This window comes from Nomascus leucogenys, chromosome 8, assembly GCF_006542625.1.
Source record: "Nomascus leucogenys isolate Asia chromosome 8, Asia_NLE_v1, whole genome shotgun sequence".
NCBI lineage: Eukaryota > Metazoa > Chordata > Mammalia > Primates > Hylobatidae > Nomascus > Nomascus leucogenys.
Window position 1 is genome coordinate 80,367,289 of NC_044388.1, and position 22,877 is coordinate 80,390,165.

Here is a 22,877-nt window from a genome sequence, read left to right on the forward strand (position 1 = left end):
TTCTCAGGTATATTTCTAAAACTAGTGGGAGAGTTAGTGGAGGTTCCTCCGGCCTAACCACCCCTTCTCATGAGGTGACCCCTGTGCCAAAGCACTCAGTTTTCTGAGGACAGGTGACCATACAGTTGTGACGGAGAGAGCCGAGACATCAGGCTGGTATAGGGAGTGGAAAGTGAAGACAGACTAGGAAATAGACACTGCTTGTGGCACCTTCAGTCCCAGGCTCACAACACCCTCATCTACAGATTGAATCACCACATGAGCTTCCCTATTACATGTGCCTTATGACACAGGAGGGCTTTGTGATGCAGTCTGGTGGCCTAGTTCCATCCTCTGTGAGGTGGACATGACAAGGCCTAGCACTGGGAGTCATTAGGCACCAGAACCCTGAATGCCGAGATAGAGGGATCGCTGATCTCAGGCTAATGAGGTTTAGACCATGTTGAGCCCTACTTTTGTTCCGTGGGATGTTGGATATCCCTTATACATCTATGGCTCCATCTTCATCATTATTCTAATTATCTGGCAAGTGAAAAGGAGCCACCATAAATTGAGTCCGGAGCCTAAAAGGAGCTGCTGCCGGGTAGGGCTATGATCCTAACTGAACTAATTAAGCCTCAGATAAGAAGCTTATAAGTTCTTATCGTGCCCCCTTATAATCCCCACCCCAGAATTTTTATAGCATACCTTCAGTTCCCTTTGTGTAATACTTTTCTTCTCAGAGACTATAATTCCTTACCAGGCCCTTCCCGCAACATACTCTGATTGAAAAGCCAAGAACCTATTTGGCTTGGGTTGAGAACTAGATAATATGAAGTCTATCTTGCTGGATCTCGGGAGATCTCTGAATATGGGGGATTTTTCTGGTTGGCGGGCTTCGTAAGCAGAAGTCCTTTGGTTGTTAGAACCATTTACCCTTTTGTCTGTTCTGCTTTTCCTCCTGTATCATCCTCAGCACCCAGCAGGACTTATCTGGGAATCAGATGGGAGGTATAGAACTTGGAAAAGCCTCCAAGTGAATCCGAAATAAGCAGAGAAGGAAAATGGGGTAAAAAGGTGGAATAGGCAAAGGAAATCCAGGACAGTGTATAAAATACAGATAGATATATAGAAAGGGAGTGGAAAATGTATGTAAGTTTTGTCTCATTTTGGACATGAGAAAGAAAATGGTGTCCTAGCTTCACATTCTAATGTTTTTGTCTTCTAAGTGTCACCATAAAGTCAGGCAAAGAGCTAGAGGTGCAGCATCAACAGGTAAAGTCCCAATCTCTCCTGTGACTCCCTTCCACTGCGGGTGTTTCCCATGAATCCTGTCCCTCTGTGACCTCTGGAGCCAAAAGCCAGGTTCTCTGCCACTGAAGACTCCAGTTCCCCAGACTGAAACTTCCATGGGTGGGAAATCATAACTTGAGAATGTTCCAAAATCCTGTACCTCAATGCCCTGGAAATGAAGAATTAAGAAAGTAGAGCAGATGTTCTTAATTGTATAACTTACTAGTTTTATGACCCTGTGGAAGTCATTTCATCTCTCATTCTTATCCACAAAATGAGCAAAACACTGACAATCCTGCCTCACTCACACTGTGGTTGTAAAAATCAAGTGAAATTAGATATGGGACACTGTGTTATAGTGATGCTGTACTCAGACATGCCTTGGAGTACGGACTTTTCAGGATTGTAGTCTTTTCCTGATGAGAGTCAAAGGCCTTACTACTCAGCTTCCTACAGGATGCCTATGAAATTATCCCATGCCATATAACACTGTCTCCCCGTTCCTCAGCTAGGAGATGTTCCCGGAAAGAAGCTGAGAAGGCACAGAAGCTGCTCTCCATCATTAAAAGGTGATCTATCCCTCTTTGCACTCTTTCAGCAACCAGACTGGCCTATGATGATTTCTTGGCTTGGCCTGGGGCAGGACTAAGGAGAAAGATAATGGCTGGGAGGGAGACATACACAGTGGAAGCAGGGACACTGGTTGAGAGGGTTGCCAGGGAAGAGTGGGGTTCACATGTCTCAGGAGAGATGAGCCACCCAGTTCAGCTCTGTGCTAGGATAACAGCAGTTCTACGATTCAGGATTTTACTAGTGCATAATTCATAAAACATATTACATGGAGCTGCACTCAGCCATGAGATAAGTTACCCAGTTAAGAGAATGGGTTTTGAATAAAGAAGTCATCCTTGTCTTATTCTCTTCATACTCTTTCAAGGGAATAAAGCCATAGCTTTTCAAGGGAAAATACCTGACTCTGGCTAGACTCTGCTGACATGGCCTCCTCCGGTTCTGTCTTCAGTGAGGCCAGTACTTGGGACACTCCTTAGACAGGAGTCTATTATATTATCCTCTCCTTAAGAGCTCTAGAGAACAGGACTGGTTCCCGAGAGATGCTGGGTATAATATTAGGGGTACCAAATACTCCAGAATGCAGAAGTCCCACAAGGACCTCATTTTCTACAGCTTGGAAGTACTGAATACAGGCTTTGGATTTCTTAGCCTCAAATGAGACTGGTCTGGGTTCTAACTGGTGATGTTCCTGGTGATGCCCCATCAGCTAACCACCTGGCTCCGTTCTCCTAGTTCAGCTTTTCAACAAGGTCAACAGAGAACTGACCCCAGCTCCCAGCCCTCTCTGAGGGCCATGCCCTCCCATGGGTTGTCTGAAGCCTTGCCCAACAAGCTCCAGACCATCAGCCCAGCCCACCACACCTTGCCAAATGGCATTTTCTTAGCAAGGAAGGCAGACAGGTAGACAACAAGATGGTATAGGCCCCAGGGTTTTCAGGACTGGGAAAGGAGAGTGCCAACTCCAGCCCACACTCTTCCAAGAAGGCAGATGTCACTCCATCATTAATTTTGCCATGTTTCCCTTCCCAGCCAGGGCTGGCTTCCTCCAGAGGGAAGTGTGCGGCGAATCCTGTGTGCAGATCCCTGCTGCCAAATCTGCAATTCTGTGGCTCTGGAGATTCAGCAATTGCTGGCGGGTGAGAACAACCAGATCTCCCTGACTTTATCGGGGCCATTGCAGGGCTCCTCTTGCCTAGAGACGCTGTCTATGTCCAGTATGTCTTTAGATCAGAGTGTGGAATTTCATTCCTGGCACACCAGAGAGCTTTCACCGGCATCTGTAACCCCAACACCGTCACAATTAATGGATCAGAAATCTTTAACCCAGTCAACTGCCCAGTCAACATATACACACGGCATACGAGATCACTGGGCTGATCACCTCCGCCTAGGGCCGGAATTTCAAGTGCCAGATATGCTCACGGGCCCAAACACAATGGCTTCTTCAAGGCTTGAGAAGCTAAGGGCTCCACTGAACCAGGAGGAGATGATGCAGAGCAACCCCAGCTCTGTCCAGGGAAACCAAGGCCAGCATCACTTGAATTCCCAGGTCTCCTTGCTGTCCCTGAACCCAGAAACCCTGAACCTGATGCATCCGATGGCCTCGCATATGGTCCTCCCTGCCCACCTGCCATTTCACTGTCCTGAAGTGATGAGGCTTCTTGACGTACATGTTAAAAAATGGATGCATTTCCAGAGGTGGGGGCTGCCCAGACGTGTGGAGGAGTCCCTGAGGCAGCTTATGCCAAACCCACCATTGTACCACCAACCTGGAAATGACCAGCCAGTTTCTTTCAAACTGAATAATACTTCTCAGGTCTCTCTTCATAGATTTGAGACCATTTCCCTCCAGACCTGGTGTTCATGTGTGGCTGGCCAGCCCACCCAGACCTTCTGGGTTTCTGAATGGTCCATTATGAACCCAGAACAAAGACACCACTGTCAGCAAAGTCCAAACCCTATGGCTCTAGCCTTGCGCTCTCCAGCCCTTAAAGCCCTAAGTGGCCCCCATCCACTGTCTGGGGGACAAGATAATGAGTCAGGGAGTGATCTCCAGCAGAAATACAGCCAGCAATTCTGTGGGCTCCCTTCTCTGCACAGTGAGTCCCTGGTTGCCACTTTCATGAGATCTCAAGGCCGCCCCAAGAAAGAAAAAGTGCCCAAGCCCTCCTTGAAGGATCCTTTTCTCTTCAATGAGCTCTCCTTCCCCCAGCTGCTCCCTGAAACTTCACTCCAGTCAGCCCCACCCTCTTCCCCACTTTCCCCAAATTGGGTGTCTCCATCTGAACATCAACGAGCTCAGATCAATGTCCCATTTCTGACTCTGGCCGAGTATGAAGCCTTGGAGTGGCACCTGCTACAGAGGCAACTCCAGCTTCAGTGGGGCTGGCCAGCTGCCCTCCAGAGGTCTCAGCACACCCAGTGCCTCATGCAGCATGAGCCCTGTGGCAAAGCTCAGCCTCCTGAGACCATGACAGCTTCCCAGCCAGGGAAGTCCATCTCAGTGCTTACCAGGGAACCACTCTTCTTCCCGGAGCATGCCCGGAAGCTGCTGGAATTCCACATCCAGAAACAGTTGATTCACCATCGCTGGGGCCTGCCTCAGAAGATCCAGCAGTCCATCCAGTTGCTCCTTACCTCCACTGACCAGCAGACTGTGTCCTGCAGCAGCACAGCCCTAGCCAATGTGAGCATCCCCCAGACTGTAGCCCTAGAGGCCAACGGGGCTTGCGATGTGCTGTCACCCACTGTGGCCCCAGTGTCCATCCCCATGCGACACTTGTTAACCCAGGCCAAGGCAATACTGCAGAACCACATCGACTCCAAATGTGAACAGATCCACCAGGGCAAGATCCCTGCCTGTGTACATAGGTCCTGGGACTGCAGAATTTCTGGGGGCCTGGCAGTGGCTCCTTTAACCTGCATTCCAGAAAGCCAGTTCCTGGTACTGCAGAGAGCAAGTGACCCAGACCTACATCACAAAGTTATGCCTTGGATGCCAACGGCCCTTAATCAGCAGCAACAGGCTTTACCAGGTGCTATCACTGAACACCCTAAGCTGCTCCGAGTCTTGTCTATGGAAGCCATTGAGAAACTGGAGACAACTTTACGGCACAAGCATCTGGCCTTCCTGTCGGGGCTGCCTGCTCTGTACTGTGTGGCGCTCCCCAGGGCCCTGGCCCCGGCAGTCACTAGCCAATCTGTCATCACAGAGATGGTGCCTAGGCCTGTGGAGACGCTGCCTCTAGAAAGCCAGACACATCCTGCTAGCCCCTACTCACTCCAGACACATACCTTGACAAAACTAAACTTCCACCTGAGAAAAAAGGTCCTAGAGATACAATGGGGAATTCCCATTAGGGCAAGGAAGTCCAGGGAACAAACTGCTGCAACACCAGAGAACAAATCCACACAGAAGTCTCTTGAAAGTCTAAACCACCAAGGGGAGACATTGCTCCAGGAACTGCCCATCCCACCAGACACCCTTCCTGCCCCTAATCCAGAAGGGGTTCACCTTAAAGAACAGCTGGACAAAGACTTGAAGGCAGTGCAGCAGAACCAAAAGCAATCTACTTCCAAAGCTGTACCCCAGGGTTCTGCCCACTCGGTCTCCAAGATCTCACAACGCAGTGGGGACATGACAAAGGCCCACATGCTTTGTGTTCGGGTGGACGCCAATGTGAACAACCCCAGCCTCGAGGAACCCTGGGGCCCTGAGCCCCAAAGCCCTGGCAAGAGCAAGGACCCAGCTCATGTCCCCAGGCTAGCAGGAAAGAGAGAGGACCCAGAGGAAACCAAAGCAGCCAGGGACCACAGAGAAGGGGATGCGGGGTTTGGGCGCTCCTCAACCAGAGAAGAGAGATGCCCTGCTGAAGACCAGAGGCCAGCAGGGATGCTTCCAAACAAGACACCCCGAGGGTCCTGGCGATGGAGCCTTAGCTTTCATCTTGCTGATCCCTGTCAACACAGCCCCCAGCACCACCCTCAGCTTAAGCTCCCACAGCTACCTCCACGAGTCCCTGGGGAGAAAGAATCTGACAGTGACCTGCAAGACAGTCAAGCCGAGCTAACTGTCATCCTTGGACCAGCAACAATTCCTAAGAATGCCCAGACTGTGGTGCCCCAGGCTTCACAGGGTCAGCCTTTCCTGAGCCAACCAACTCAGGGTAAGCCTTTGCAGGGCCAAACTTTGCAAGGCCAGGTTTTGCATGGGCTGGTGATGCCAGCCCATACTCAAAAGAAGCCCAGCCTTCCAGAATCTAGCTTGACAAATAAAATTAAGTGTTTTCTGCAGCATATCATCCCCAGGACAAAAGGCAGAGGGCATGAGGACTCCATGTTCTCAGCTGCTGCGAAGATGGCCAAAACCAGAAAAGAAAATGCTGCAAAGGTCCTGGCTCCAGCCAAGAGCCCTGTGGGGAGAAGTAAGACAGAGAAGCCGACAGGGTGCTCCAAGGCCCAATCTCGTCCTGCTCAGAAGCTGGTGGGCCCAGCCTTCTTGGATGGTCCCCAGTCCCTAGACAATAAGCTCCGGCTACACTCCAGACAACCTGGCTCTGCCTCAGCCCTGGGCTACCCCCACCACTGCCCTCGTCACTGTCCTCGAGAGGCTTGTGCCACCAAACCAGGGCACCCAACCTAGTTCCTGACCCTCACCTCAGATACAAACTAAATTAGTCTGCTCAAGGGGAACACGCAGACTTTGGATTCAACTAATATAAGGTCTTACTATGCATTAGCCACTCTCCTAGGCCCTGGAGTTACGGGACAGTGGAAAATATTCTGGTGGGATGGATGGTAAATGTTCAGAAATCAAACATGACCTTTAACTTCAGTGCACTCTAGATAAGGGCTTTTCTTCTTTGATGTGGAATGGTGACCCATCTGAAAGGTAAGTCAAAGCTCCTTCCCTAGAGAGGAAGGACTTTTTAGTCTCCCTCACACCTTCCCTTAACACAATAAAGCAGAGACAAGGAGCAGACAGACAATGTATTACTGAGAAATATAGAGTGTATTTCTAGTAGCACCTGCCCCACCTGCACATTTATGGAAATGACAATACTGGTCCAAATGACAATACTGGTCCATAAATGTGCAGGTGGGGCAGGTGCCACTAGAAATACAGGTGGCTCCCCACCTGCTGCAGCCCTCCAGAGGACCAGTACTGTCATTTCCATAAATGTGCAGGTGGGGCAGGTGCCACTAGAAATACACTATATTTCTCAGCAATACATTGTCTGCTCCTTGTCTCTGCTGTATTGTGTTAAGGGAAGGTGTGAGGGAGACTAAAAAGTCCTTCCTCTCTAGGGAAGGAGCTTTGACTTACCTTTCAGATGGGTCACCATTCCACATCAAAGAAGAAAAGCCCTTATCTAGAGTGCACTGAAATTAAAGGTCATGCTTGATTTCTGAACATTTACCATCCATCCCACCAGAATATTTTCCACTGTCCCGTAACTCCAGGTCCTAGGAGAGTGGCTAATGCATAGTAAGACCTTATATTAGTTGAATCCAAAGTCAGGGCTGTGGAGACAGACAAAGCATTGATCATTGTAATGGGGCTATGAGGTGTGTGGTAGTGCCACAGGAGGAAGTAATCAGCTGGTGAGGAGCTGTAATCAAATTACTCTCAAAGTAATAAAATTTTATTACTCTCAAAATAATAAAAATTACTTTGAAAGCATCTTGTTTTCAACAATTAAATATTTGACTGTTTATTATGTGCCAAGAACTACGCAAAACACATCAATGAACATGACACAGGCCTTGACCCAGTGGAGCTCATGATCCCATGGGGTCGACAGTCTATTACTCCCAAACTGTCCAGTCAGATTATAAACTTGGAAGTCCAATATTCATCTCAAACCATACAAAAATAAATGAACTAGTTTTCTACCCTTCACCACCACTCAATCACACATACCAAACCCACTCTATTCACGATATTTCTCACTTCAGTGAATGGCAGCTCCATCTTTCCAGTTACTTAGGACAAAAACAATGGTGTTATCCTTGCTTTGTTTCCTAACCCACAGTAAATCCTGTTATCTCTACCTTCAAGCATGCATCGAGAAAATGCCCACTTCTCACCCTCTCTACTGCTACCATCACTCCAGTAGCATCATAACTAATCTCCCCATTTCATCCTGAGACCATTGGACCAACAGTTTATCTTCAACACAGAAGCCTGATGGTCCTCAGGGAGGGTCCTGGCTTCAGATAATACAGAGAGAGAGAGAGATAGAGAAAACCATGCAACTGGATAACACACCAAACAACTAAGTGTAAATGGAGACATCTAAGGAGTGGGCCCTGAGACTCTTCTACGTTAAGAAACTGGAAAGTAAAGGAGGGACTAGTAAACAGAGGAAACTGACAAGCAGTAGCCAGTGAGATGGAAGGAAAACAAGATGAGTGTGGAATACTAGAAGCCAAACAAGAAAGTTTTCCAAGGAGAGATCAACCGCATGAAAAGTTGCCAGTCAGCCAACTAAGATGAGGAGTGTTAGATTTAGCCACACAGAGATCATTCATGACCTTAAGAGGTGCAACCTCAGGTGAATGATGGAGATGAAGGTGTGACTGGAGTGGATTCAAGAGAGAGTGGACAGCTGGGCACAGTGGCTCACACCTGTAACCCTGGCACTTTGGGAGGCTGAAGCGGGTGGATCACCTGAGGTCAGAAGTTCGAGATCAGCCTGGCCAACATGGTGAAACTCTGTCTCTAGTAAAAATACGAAAATTATCTGGGCGTGGTGGTGCGCACCTGTAATCCCAGCTACTCAGGAGGCTGAGGAGAATCACTTGAACCCAGGAGGCGGAGGTTGCAGTGAGCCCAGATTGTGCCATTGCATTCCAGCCTGGGCGACAAGAGCAAAACTCCGAGAGAGAGAGAGAGAGACAGAGAGAATGGAAAGACAGCAATTAGTGTTAGAAAGGGTAATATAGGCTGGGCGCGGTGGCTCACGCTTGTAATCCCAGCACTTTGGGAGGCCGAAGCAGGCGGATCACGAGGTCAGGAGATCGAGACCACGGTGAAACCCCGTCTCTACTAAAAATACAAAAAATTAGCTGGGCATGGTGGCAGGCGCCTGTAGTCCCAGCTACTCGGAGAGGCTGAGGCAGGAGAATGGCTTGAACCCGGGAGGCGGAGCTTGCAGTGAGCCCAGATTGTGCCACTGCACTCCAGCCTGGGCGACAGAGCGAGACTCCGTCTCAAAAAAAAAAAAAAAGAAAGGGTAATATAAATTCCTCAAGGAGGTCTGTTCAAATAAAGATACAGAAATATGAGGCATTAGAACCCAAAATGGCTTTTCAAAAAAGACTGGAGACATAGCATGGTGGATGTTAATGGAAAAAATCCAGTTGAGATGGATAAATTAACGACGCAGGAGCTCAAGGGGAGAACTGCTGGAACAATGTTGTGGTGCAGAAGTGAAGGAATGGGAGCAAGTCCCCAAGTTGACAGGCTGGCTTTGGCTAAAAATACAGAACTTCACTGGTGGTAGAGAGAAGGTAGAGTTAATGAGGGAGGACTTCATGGATTAGAAGAAAGGATTCCTCCACATATAAGGGAGTGTGGGCAAAGACCCAGAGGGATGAGTGAGGACCTGGGAAGGGACCATGTCTGTGGGAAGGGGGAACCGTATGGAGAACCAAAGCTGGAAAGCTGGAGGTGAAGAAAGATTCTGGAAGTTACCATGGAAAGTTTCTGTTAGGTCCCAAGCAGTTGGTTGTGAGTACATAGGTGGGTGAAAAGGTGATCAAAGTTGCTGCTGATATCTGTGCAGCAGGTGCTCTTGGAAGACTGTACCAGCAGAAGAGATCACAGAAAAAGCTCTAAATGCATGGAGCCTGCATAAGAGCATGAGGCTGGAGATGGAGAAACAGGGCAGAGATGGCATCCTAGTGCTCAGTGAGGTAAGGGACCAGGGAGGCTACCTGGGTGGGAGGAGTGGACTGGGAAGCAGGAAGACAGAGGCTGCCCTGAGCAGATGGGAGGGACATCGATTTTGGACAGCTATTATCCCTCAGGAGGTGGCACCTCTGCATTCCCCTTCTGACCTTCCACAGAGGAGCCAAGAGCTGGAAAAAGGGCAGGAAGTGCTGTGACTTCTTTATGACATGTTTTGAGGGACAGTGGGATGCCCCTGGTTCCTAAGGAAACCCAGGATCACTCGCCATCCCATCATCAGGAGGAGGTGATGGCAGGACTTGCTTCCTCTGATAGGACCCCAGCATTTAGCACAATGTGTCCACTGCTTGGATACAGAAGAGCCAGGATGGGAAGAAGCATGGATGTGTCCCTGCTCTCAATGCTGATTCTGTGCCTAAGGGATGGGGGCCCAGCCCATACGTGGTCCCCAGGGCAGAGAGGCACAAGGCCCAAACCTGCTGAACCAACATTCAACAGATGTTTTCCTAAAGCATCCCCAAAGATCAAAGGAGGTCTTGTGACAGGCACATCCTCCCTGCCTGGTGGGAGCGGGGCAGGCAGCCACACAGCTAGAATAGAGGGAGGCCCAGAATGAAGGGAATTGACTCAGGAGGGTCACAGCAGCGTCAGGTAGGGAGCCAGGGGTTAGCGTGCATACATCCTGGTTTAGGGTGGAGCAGGTCCCTCCCATGGTTCCCTACAGGCTCCCACCTGCCTGAGGCCAGCATGGGCTCATGCCGCTAACTAAAGTCCCATGACACAGAACTGGGGGCAAAGATGAGCTGGAACTGATACCTTCAGGATTCTGAGTTCTCTGCAAAGTCGAGAGCTAAGCAAAGTCAGGGTCACAGCCTATGATTCATGCAGGATGCTGATGGCGGATGAAGCTTTGCTCATCCCATCCCATAACCCCAGCACAACCCCACCTTCCATCTTCCCCAGGGTGAAGAGAGGCAAGAAGCAAAATTCACATGTAGAGTACAAACTCAAGAATTTACTACTTCGGCCAGGCGCGGTGGTTCGCGCCTGTAATCCCAACACTTTGGGAGGCCGAGGCGGGTGGATCACTTGAGGTCAGAAGTTCAAGACCAATCTGGCCAACGTAGTGAAACCCCTGTCTCTATGAAAAATACAAAAATTAGCCAGGCATGGTAGTGTGCGCCTGTAATCCCAGCTACTCAGGAGGCTGAAGGAGGAAAATCACTTGAATCCAGGAGGCAGAAGTTGCAGTGACCCAAGATCAAGATCGTGCCAGTGCACTCCAGCCTGGGCGACAGAGGCAGACTCCATCTCAAAAAAGAAAAAAGAAAATTTACTACTTCAGGTTTGAGGGTAGATGCTAGGAATACATCAGTGCTTGCTTGGGGTCTTTGGTGAATGGTGAATGGTGAATGGCCCTGACCTTCCAGAGCTCTTCTCTTGGGCACTCCAGAAGGGCACTTCAGAATTGGCTAGAGGGAATTTCAGGAAACCGACCACCAGCAGTGGGAGGAGAGTGGCTTCTCCACAACATCACTTGTGTTCAACGCTGAGTTGTTGAGGGCAGGGACCGTGGCTGCTTCACTTCTGTACCTGCTCACTGCAGCCCAGGCAGGGAGGGCAAGGAACACAGGATGAACACAGGAATAGACTCCATGGAGACACTGCTTCCTGCACCATGTGGGAGGTGGCTGGGCCTCTGCTGCTTAACCAGCCAACCAGGGCCGAATACTCTACCTGGCCTCTGGAGCCCATGGTCTAGGCCAGGCCTGCCATAGATGGAAGGGCCAGAATAGCCCCTGTGTCCTCTGCAGGGACAGAAGAGAAGGAAGGAATTCCTTGAGCTCAGGTGGGATATGAGAGGTAAGCACAATCCAGGCATGTAAAGTGCTTGGGGACACAAAGGACCAGATGCCTCACAGGGCTGACCAGGCTTGCAGAGGTCTGTGCATTCTCATGCCCGGAGACAGTGAGGCCAGGACCCTGAGAGAGCATGGGGAGGGGGAGGGGGGCCTGGGAAGGGGCCAGTGAGATCCAGTTTCCAGAAGGAGGGGTGGGTGCTGCCAACTGCCCCCCTTTCCTGCCTTATCCCTCTCCTCCACTATAAACACTCAGCTAGTGGCCAGGCAAGTAGCATATTAGGGGATTTCCAGAATGTGTCACTTCCAAGGTCAGGCCTACTACAAAGGCCACAGGGGCAGGTCCCTGGGCAGGCGGACTGACCCATGGGAATCCAGACGGCGGGAAGGGAAGCCCTCTTTGCGGTAAATAGTGCTAGCAGCTGGGGTATGTCAGGGTAGGTGGAAGATACAGTGAGGGGCCAGGAAATAATCATACACACAGTCAAAGACACATGGACACAGACATCCCACCACACAGGTACATACAGAAAAAGACACAAGTCAACCGTGCCACTCAGAAACTAGTTCAGAGTAAGGACAAACACGTCAAGGAAGACAAACTCACATGGACCCATGAACACCCTGCATCAGACATGCCCGAGCAGACACGGGCACAAACACACATGCAGACACAAAGACAGGTTTGCACACAGAACCCATCTCACAGACCCACAGACACAAATGCAGTCCAAATCCATCCTGCAAAGCCCCTCTCCTCCATAAATCCTCTAGGCCACCTCAGACCAGGCTCATCTCTCCCTTAAACTCTGGTTTGTCGTTTCTGTCCTATTGCTTGTCCTTTAATAGGATAGCTTTGGATTCACGTGCATACCCCTGGTCTCAACAATGTGGCTGTGTGCTCTTAAAGAATGCAGGGTCAGGAAGAGAGTCCACTGCCCTCTTCAGCAGCCTCATCCTTCACCTACACACGCATCTCCCCAAGGGCCCCCAATTTACTACTGGCTCCATCCTTGAAGGGTCCTGACTCTCAGACTCTTTGACATAGCAGACACAAGGGAAGAACAAACCACGTAGACACACTTAGTCCGCATTATCCTCAGGAAACCATGAAGAACCAGGTCCCGGTTCCCCAGTTAGAAAACCCTTACACAAGACATGATCTCATATGTAGCTCTAGCCTAAACTTCATGTTAACCACAATCCCACCCCTATCGACCATACCTCTAAACCCAACTCCAACCCCATTCCCAAAGAAAACTCTAAACCATAGTTTTTCAAATAAGACTCTGGGAACAACTGTACGCAGACAGATAATGCTGGTGGGTGTGATCCAAAAATGTTTACATGGCCAAATAAGTTTGAGATAGAAAACTGATCTGCCCTCTCCCCGGGAGCTGAATGCCTCCCTCCCCTAGTTGGATCATAGCTGCAGGGGCCACTCTGTACCCCTCAACTGTGGAGGTCCTGGAAAACAGCCAACAACTTGTCATCTATATCAGGTCAATACCACACATTATGCAGAAGCGTTAAGTCCCTCTCCACACTAGCTCGAAAGCTTAAAACCAGGCCGGGTGCAGTGGCTCACACCTGTAATCCCAGTACTTTGGAAGGCTGAGGTGGGCAGATCGCTTTGAGCTCAAGAGTTCGAGACCAGCCTGGGCAATATGGTGAAACCCGCTTTCTACAAAAAAAAAAGTACAAAAATAAAATAAAATAAAACAGCTGGGCATGGTGGGTCACATCAGTAGTCCCAGCTACTCAAGAGGCTGAGGCTGGAGAATAGCTTGAGTCTGGGAAGTGGAGGTTGCTGTGAACTGAGATTGCACCACTGCACTCCAGCCTGGGTGACAGAGTGAGACCCTGTCTCAACAAAACTAAACAAAGCAAAACAAAACAAAACAAAACACAACAAACAAAAAAGGAGAGACAGAAAACTTAAAAGCAACCTCCAACACAAAATTTATCTCCGTGGATTAAGATCATTTAGGATTTAGGTTAAGATCTCCTCACTCTTAACCCAAATCCTAAATGCAAGCAGTGCCCTACTCCAACCCTAACACAATCCTCATCTAAGATATGCCTATTTCTATCAACAGGAACCACAAACCCAATTCCAAATCCTGCTTTAACATCACCATGATTCCAGCCCTATCCAATTTGGAACCACAACATCAATGCTGTTCTAAGCATAATCCTAACTCTAACCCTAACCCTTGGTAGAGCCACACATTGATGAATGCATGCAACTACACTAGACACACACATTTTGCACACTTATGACTCCCAGAAACTGAGTAGCTCCTTCAGTAACAGCTGCACAGTCCACAGGTCATCTTATTTCTAGAGGGCTCAATGCTCCACTGAGAACCCAGGAGCAGCAACGCACCCAGGCCCTTTGACCCTTGTTGGATATACAGGCCCATGGGCCCCAGCCCACCCCAATCCTATTCCAGGACTTGCCTAGCCCTTGAGCTGAAATTCCCGCCATACCCCTCCCTGGCTCTTGCCTGCCAAGCTGGGAGCATCTGCTGCCCTGGAAACCCCACCAGGCAAGAGCAAACGGGCCTGAGACTGAAGGGAATGGGGCCCTTTCCAATGAGGGGATTTCCAGACTCTTGCAACACCCACACCTAGGATGTCTACTCCAGGTGCCTGTCCTAGAGAGGTAGTGGGCCTGCTGAGGTAGGTGTGAATAAGCACAGTTCCTCTCCCCCTCCCAGGATCTCAGTCTGGTGATAGAGTGTGTTAGAGCTGAATTCATCATCACGGGTAGGGCCGAAGTCAGCCATGTGTACCTCCTTTATCCTTCACCCCGGGTACCAGTGAAACACTCCTCTGCACCTAGGCCATCCCAGAGGTTGTCACAAAATAGCCAGGTTCTCTCAGGAGCTCACCAAGCCAACACCTTCACCCAGAGGACTGGAACTGTAGGTGGAGACCCATATCTCGGATGTGCAGCCATCTGAGTCTTTGTGTCCCCTTCCCCAAGCACTGCATCCAGCCTGGTCTGAGGACTGAGAGGAGCTTGGGTCAAAGCTGCAGGCTCCAAATCCCCAAACCCAGCTTAGAGTTCAAGTGGGGCTGTGGGGTACAATGAGCCCAGGCCAGCAGCTGAGGGCAGAGGAATGGCTCAGAAGACGGGGTCCCAGAAAAGGGTAATGGCTCTCTCATCATCCGAGCTCCTCACTCTCTTCTACCCTGCTTCAGTGCCTCCCTCTCACCACCCCCGCCAGCAGGTCCACTCACAGACTGGAGACAGGGTAGGGACTCACTATCCCATCCTCACTCTCAGGGCAGCTGTTTTCTGCCCTGGATTTTGTCCGGCCAGGTTTCCACCTCCAGAAAAGCCCCTACTGCTTCCTTCATTTCCCTTAGGGCTCCTAACCTTGATTCTAAGCTCCAGGACCAAGCAGACACACCTCAATATCTCCAGGATGGAACATCTGCCTGAGACTGCTCTACCACTGCAGGCTCAAGTTCACAGGTAGGGGCTTAGGCTTGACGCCTAATCAACCTAGATTCCTGCTTCTAGGAAGACCAGGCAGGGATGGGACCTAGGGGGCTGTGCACACCATCTGACACAACAAGCAGCTTCTTTGATGGCATGAATAAGGGTAAGGGAGACAGGCAGGTGTCTTGGAGAGACAGCAAGCCTGAGCTTTTAGGAAAGAAAAAGGTACAGCCCCCTCCTCTTCCCTGCCATCTCCCCTTTTTTTCTACAATCTGTGCCAGGCCAGAAAGTCTCCTCCTCCAGGGGAGGTAGGGGGGGCATCACTCCAGCTTTCCTTTCCCCAGACCAACTTTGTTCCCTTTCACTGGCTCTGTGTCAATCTAGAGTGTGGGACGGGGAGCAGAATAGGCCCAAGTGGCTCTCCCAGCCCCACCCCACCAAATGCTTAGAATTACCTGCAGAACTTGGTAAAAATACACATTCGTTGGCTCTATTCTGAGATTCTATTTAAGGCGGTCTGGCGTGTTGCTTCTAATTCTGTGTTTTTAACAAGTCACCCAGGTGATTCTGAAATGCAGCCAAGTTTGGAAGCAAACTAATATAATATGACTTCGGAATTATCTGCATGCCCCCCTCCCAAGCCCATGCTATTCTATCTGTCTGAGAATTCTTCAGAGACATGCTGCTCACTGCTTTCTTAGTCACTTCCATGTAGGCAGGTGGGGAAACAAGGGAGCTGGGAATTTAAAACTTTCTGGTGCCAGGATCTGCCTCCAGACCAGGTGAAAGATCCAAGAAATCTTATCTCCTTGTTTTTGCCTAGTCTTGTTCCAGGAACGCCAGCTTCTTGCCAACAGAGTCACTCCCTGCCCTGCTTAAGGTCTCAGCCTTAAGGTCTCTTGAGTCTGAAAACCTCAGACTCAAGAGCTCAATTATTTCTCCTCTAGGCCACCAAATTCCAGCCCCTCTACTCTGTGGACCTTGGAATGAAACACCACCTCTTTATCCCCCTCCCAACAGTACCTCCATCTTCAACCCCATGCCCTCTGCATCCCATCCTTCCCCAAGAGCAACCCAATATTTCTGTCTCTGGCCATCGCTGTACTGACTACATGTCTTCTGACACTCGTTTCCTCCTCTTCCTATGGTTTCCCTATCCTGTCATAAGCCATCCTTCAAAAAACAAGCTGTAAGGAGCTTGCTGCTGGGTTTAGCGCTCTGGAAACCAGATGGATTCTCCAGCTCTGACGTGAGGATTACAACTCTAAGGTCCCAATACAGTTTTAAACATAGATTCTAAGTTATGACCCAATAATCCTCATACATCATATACCACAATAAACTCCAAATGGATAAAAGATTTTAAAATGTTAAAAATTAAACTACAGAAACAACATCATACAAAATGGCAGAGTAAGAAGTTATAGGGGTTGGTCCCTCCACCAAAGCAACTACTGAGGTGGAAAGAGCAATTGGAATCGACTCTTTCAGAAGTCTGGAGCCTGATTGGACACTTATAACAAGCAGGGGGGGTGGTACTTGATGAAGGGAGAGGTTGCTGGTCTTTCAAAAGAGAGCATAATGCATGCACTAGCTACCAACCAACAGAGTTGGGATAGTAGCCCACATTCCTGAAGTGGCTGGGTGGTCACCGAGTGGGCAGGGGGAACCCTGTCCCCCAAAAATGAGGGGTTTGCATTTGGGACTGTCTTCTGCTTCCCTAAGGGACAGGCTTGCTTGGTTCCGGCCCTCTTGGGCTGCAGCATCTTTCTGAGCCACATATATCAGATTTAAAGGGACAGAACCTTTTTGGGGGGAAGGAAGAGAACCCTTTGTCAGGTCATAAACAGAAGCTTCAGTAACCCCACAAAACAAAGAATACACACTTTGCAAAAAACAGTTTGAAAAACTCACCACATATTGATGGCACAGTTCTCAACAAGTGTATATCAGCAACCCCTAAGGAGTGAAAAAATTGAATTTCTAGAGATACCACGCTGTAATATTCAGAATGCCCAGTTATCAACAAAAAATTACTAATACAAAGAAACAGGAAAGTATGGCCCATTCACAGGAAGAAAGGAATTTGACAGGGACTATCCCTGAGGAAGCCCAGATATTGGACATAGTAGATGAAGACTTTAACTGTCTTACTGTAAATGCTCAATAAATATTGATGATGGGAGGTTTGATGATAAGGGTGAGAAGCTGAAATCTCAAGTACTATTTTGTTGCTTGTTTTATTATGACCTCAAATTAAATTGGGAAATAATGGCCCTTTTGGAAAAAAAAATAACTGTCTTAAATATGCTCAAAGAGCTGAAGGAAACCATGGGCAAAGAGTTAAGGGAAATCTGAAAAATGGTGTATGAACAAAATGAAACTATCAAGAAAGAGATGGAAATTAGTAAAAAGAAAAAAGGACTCAAGCGGAAATTCTGGAGGTAAAAATACAATAACTGAAATGTACAATTCACTAGGGGCAATCAACAACTGATTTAAGCAGAAAAAAAAGGATCAGTATTATTGATAAGATAATTAAAATTATCAAGTATGAGAAGAAAAATAAACAAGTCTCAGGGATACCATCAAATGTACCTCATCACAGGAGTCTCAGGAGGAGAATAGAGGGAACAAGGCACTAAAAAAATTGAAGAAATAATGATAAAACATCTGAAATCTGATGAAAAGCATGAATATACATACCTAAGAAGTTCACAAACTCTAAGAAGGATAAACTCAGAGATACACACCAAGACAAATTATAGTCAAATTGTTGAAACCCAAAGACAAAAGGATGATTTTAAAAGCAGCAAGAGAGAAGTAATTCATTATGTACAAGAGATTCTCAATAAGATTACCAGCTGATTTCAGAAACCATGGGAGGCCAAAAGACAATGGGGGATATATTTAAAGACTGAAGAAAAAAAAAAGTCAAACAAGAATTCTATATATCCAGCAAAACTATGCTGCAAGAATCAAGCAGAAATAAGACATTTCCAGATAAACAAAACTTAGGAAGTTCATTAATAGTAGACCTGCCCACAAGAAAAGCTAAAGGGAGAAAGAAAAAACAAAAAAAACAAACAAAGAAATGCTAAAGGAAGACCTTCAGAATGAAACAAAAGGACAAAAAATAATAACTCACAGCCACACAAAGAAACAAAGATCTCTGATAAACATAACAACATAGCAGGCCGGGCACAGTGGCTCATGTCTGTAATCCCAGCACTTTGGGAGGCCAAGGTGAGCGGATCATTTGAGGTCAGGAGTTTGAGACCAGCCTGGCCAACATGGTGAAACCGCCCCCATCTCTACAAAAAACAGAAAAATTAGCTGGATGTGGTGGCAGGTGCTCATAATCCCAGTTACTCGGGAGGCTGAGGCAGGAGAATGGCTTGAACCCGGAGGGTGGAGGTTGCAGTGAGCCAAGATCGTGCCACTGCACTCCAGCCTGGGCGAAAGAGTGAGACTCTGTCTCAAAAAAAAAAAAAAAAAAAAGTAACAACATTACCAGGTATGGTGGTTCACACTTGTAATCCCATTACTTTGGGAGGCCAAGGCGGGTGAATTGCTTGAGGTCAGGCATTCGCGACTAGCCTGGGCAACATAATGAGACCTCGTGTCTACAAAAAATACAAAAATTAGCCAGGCATGGTGGCCCTACTACTTGGGAGACTGAGGTGGAAGGATCACTTGAGCCCAGGAGGTCGAGGCTGCTGTGAGCTAAGATTGTGCCACAGCACTCCAGCCTGGGTGACAAAGCAAGAGCCTGTGTCAAAAAAAAAAAAAAAGATAAAAGCTAGTATTGTATTTTTAGTTTGTAGCTCCATTTTTCTCTATATAATTTTAAAGGAAAATGCATTAAACAATAATTATAAATCTATGTCAATGGGAACACAATGTATAAAGATGTAATCTGTGACAATAACAATATAAAGAAGGGACTAAAATGTATAGAAGCAAAATGTTTATATACTATTGAAACTAAGTTGGTATTATTCAAACTGGGTTGTTATCAGTTTAGAATGTTAATTATAATCACCAAGGTATCCGTTAGGAAAATAACTACAAAATATATAGAAAAGGAAAGCAAAGGGGAATCAAAATGGTTATGCTACAGACCAGGAGCAGTCGCTCATACCTGTAATTCCAGCACTTTGGGAGGCCAAGGCAGGAGGATCACTTGAGCCCGGGAGTTCAAGACCAGACTGGGCAACACAGCAAGACCTCATCTCTAGAAAAAATAAAAATTAAAAATTAAAACAGTAGCCAGACGTGGTGGCATGTGCCTGTGGTCCCAGCTCCTCAAGAGGCTGACGCAGGCAGATCATTTGAGCCCAGGAGCTCAAGACTAGCCTGGGCTAGACATGGTGAAACCTCGTCTCTACAAAAAATAGAAAAATCAGCCTGGCGCAGTGGTGCTTGCCTGTAGTCCCAGCTCCTGGGGAGGTTGAGGTGGGAGGATCACTCGAGGCCAGGAGGCGGAGATTTCAGTGAGCCAAGATCAACCACTGCACTCCAGCCTGGGTGACAGAATTAGACCCTGTCTCAAAAAAAAAAAAGAACTCTTACAATTTAATAATCAAATTTGCTGGAAGGAGGGGAAGGGTATGGATCCTGGAGCGTAGTGAGGAGACAGTCATGGTGTACCAGGGGAGAGGCAGTGAGGCCTGCATGAAAGCAGTAGCTGGGAATAGAAGGAAGGCTCAGGCCCAGACATATTCAACTAATGAGGACATAAAATTTGGCAGCTGAGGACTGTCCATTTAGTTTGAGATAAGTGGGGCTGGGTGCCAGCAGATCCAGCTTTCAGGAAGGAAAAGGAGTGGGGATACATTAAGGGAAGTGAAAGTGTCTAGCTACATAAATAGCAGGCCAATCCCAGCCCACGCACAGACCCCCAACTTGCAGCTGCCCACCTCACCCTCAGCTCTGGCCTCTTACTCACCCTCTACCACAGACATGGCTCAGTCACTGGCTCTGAGCCTCCTTATCCTGGTTCTGGCCTTTGGCATCCCCGGGACCCAAGGTACCAAGGCAGGGAGGGGCCTTGGATGGGGCTAAGGGGAACAAGAGGCCTGGGTAGGAGCTTGCCAGCAGCGCCTGGCTCCCTGTGAATCCCACCCTGCAGGCAGTGATGGAGGGGCTCAGGACTGTTGCCTCAAGTACAGCCAAAGGAAGATTCCCGCCAAGGTTGTTCGCAGCTACCGGAAGCAGGAAGCAAGCTTAGGCTGCTCCATCCCAGCTATCCTGTGAGTGGACACAAAGGGGTGGGCACAGGCTGGTGATGGGGTGGGGAGGGCATGGTGGGCAAGACTAAGAAGGCTTACTAGCCCCCACCCGCAGGTTCTTGCCCCGCAAGCGCTCTCAGGCAGAGCTGTGTGCAGACCCAAAGGAGCTCTGGGTGCAGCAGCTGATGCAGCATCTGGACAAAACACCGTCCCCACAGAAACCAGCCCAGGGCTGCAGGAAGGACAGGGGGGCCTCCAAGACTGGCAAGAAGGGAAAGGGCTCCAAAGGCTGCAAGAGGTGAGGAATCTGAAAGGATGTGGGTAAAGGGGAGCCTCAGTCAGCCCCTCACACCCCTCTTCTGCCCTCATAGGACTGAGCGGTCACAGACCCCTAAAGGGCCATAGGCCAGTGAGCAGCCTGGAGCCCTAGAGACCCCACCAGCCTCACCAGGGCTTGAAGCCTGAACCCAAGATGCAAGAAGGAGGCTATGCTCAGGGGCCCTGGAGCAGCCACCCCATGCTGGCCTTGCCACACTCTTTCTCCTGCTTTAACCACCCCATCTGCATTCCCAGCTCTACCCTGCATGGCTGAGCTGCCCACAGCAGGCCAGGCCCAGAGAGACCGAGGAGGGAGAGTCTCCCAGGGAGCATGAGAGGAGGCAGCAGGACTGTCCCCTCGAAGGAGAATCATCAGGACCCTGGACCTGATACGGCTCCCCAGTGCACCCCACCTCTTCCTTGTAAATATGATTTATACCTAACTGAATAAAAAGCTGTTCTGTCTTCCCACCCAAGTACCTGTTCCCATGTGTTTATGTCCACCGAGATGCCAAAGTTCCTACAGGGTGGGGTCACACACTCTGAACCGAGAGCTCAGGCTGACAAACGCTATGTTCCCATCTACCCCAAGAGTCTCCTTGCCTCTCAGGTGCCTGCACCCCTGAGCAGTTAAAGGGAGGTTGATGGACTGGGTAGGACCCAGTCTTCTGAGGAATCCTGCCAATGGAGAGATGGTGGACATGGAGCACACGCCCCAACAGCTCTGCAGACCTCTGAGACCCTGATTCTGTCCTGCACTAACTCCAGGAGTGACCTTCGGATCTTTTCCATGACCTTCAGACCTTTCCCCAGATATCCCAGAGGCTTCCTCTCCTTTCCCTGGGAACTATTCAACGAGACCCTCTAAGTAGTTCTTTGGAAGGGTCCCTAGGAGGGAAGCTGTGGCTTGGGCCCATCTATAACACAGACAAACACAAGTTATATTGAAACCTGCCCTAGCACAGTTCCAGCCCTGAGAGAGCCCCTGGGAGGCAAAGACCCAAGGGGACTTGCTTCAGCCCTATTCAGTGAAGCTCGGGCCTCGACCTCTCCTCTTTGTTTAATGGGGCTGTTGTGCTCTCCTTCTATTCCTATCTGGGCCCCTGGACTCACTCAGCCTCCTTCCAGATGGAAAAACCTCCTCCCTTTTTTTTTCCTCCTTTCTTTCCTGGCTGGGATCCAGACTACTTTAGCCCCTTAAACCCTTTGAAGTCAAGGAATATGTCTCCTGGGGCAGGTTTTCAGAACCCCAGGATTCAGGTATGAATCAGTCTCCTCTCCTGGAAGGCCTCAGATGGCTCTCCTCTACCTCTTCCTCCCCAGAGTGAAGACCCTTCCATTCCCCCACTCACCTCCAGGCAGGGAGAGAAGAGGCCATCAGATTGGGCCAGGCAATGTGAGAAAGAAGGGAACAGATCCTGGGGAGGGGCAAGAAAGGTAGGAACCTCAAGGCCGGGCACGGTGGCTCACACCTGTAATCCCAGCACTTTGGGAGGCCAAGGCAGGTGGACCATGAGGTCAGGAGTTCGAGACCAGCCTGGCCAACATGGTGAAACCCCGTTTCTACTACAAAAATTAGCCGGGCATTGTGGCAGGCGCCTGTAATCCCGGCTACTTGGGAGGCTGAGGCAGGAAAATCGCTTGAACCTGGGAGGCAGAGGTTGCAGTGAGGTGAGATCGATCATGCCATTGCACTCCAGTCTGGGCGACAAGAGCAAGACTCCATCTCAGGAAAAGAAAAAAAAAGAAGAAGAAGAAAGGTAGGAACCTCAGAAGCTAGAAGTGGCTGCTCCATCACCTTTTCCTTCTGTAGGAGCCTGAGTATGCCACAGCACTTACCACCTATCATAACATCCTCAAGTATTGGCTTGTCTGCTCCTCTTGCAGCAGGTGAAGACAGGGCCTCTCCCCTACCTGTTCTAGGGCAGCAGGCATGAAATTAATCTATAAACTCAGATATGCAAGAAATACTACTTTTGAAATGTTCCTTAAAGGAACTTAATTCCTACTCCAAGCTACTGCACCAGAGTGCTGATGAGAAATTCAACATCAGGCACTCTTGGGGGATCCCATCTGCCAAGGGTTATGCAAAGGTCACAGAAACTTCAAGTCCCAAGGGAGGCCTCCTACCTGCCTCCTACACCATCCCATCATTGGACATCAGTCTCACCAGTGAGCGTTCTGACCCCTGTGGTTCCAGCAGGTATATCTCTTCAAGTCCTAGACTCCACATTTGAGACATAAGAATTCAG

General features: G+C 49.0%; 2 protein-coding genes across 2 annotated transcripts; both read left to right on the forward strand.

Annotated features, from left to right (window-relative positions):
* Window positions 1-324: 324 nt before the first annotated feature.
* Window positions 325-6,652, forward strand: LOC100606217 (protein FAM205A-like). Its single transcript, XM_012509123.2, has 4 exons — window positions 325-583; window positions 1,209-1,254; window positions 1,781-1,841; window positions 2,875-6,652. Exons 1-4 carry the CDS (start codon window positions 440-442, stop codon window positions 6,485-6,487), a joined length of 3,864 nt encoding a protein of 1,287 aa, XP_012364577.2. The 5' UTR covers window positions 325-439; the 3' UTR covers window positions 6,488-6,652.
* A 13,322-nt stretch (window positions 6,653-19,974) lies between these two features.
* CCL21 (C-C motif chemokine ligand 21) lies at window positions 19,975-21,101 on the forward strand. The gene is made up of 4 exons (XM_003263384.2): window positions 19,975-20,105; window positions 20,208-20,328; window positions 20,423-20,605; window positions 20,679-21,101. Exons 1-4 carry the CDS (start codon window positions 20,039-20,041, stop codon window positions 20,710-20,712), a joined length of 405 nt encoding a protein of 134 aa, XP_003263432.2. The 5' UTR covers window positions 19,975-20,038; the 3' UTR covers window positions 20,713-21,101.
* The last annotated feature ends 1,776 nt before the right edge of the window (window positions 21,102-22,877 follow it).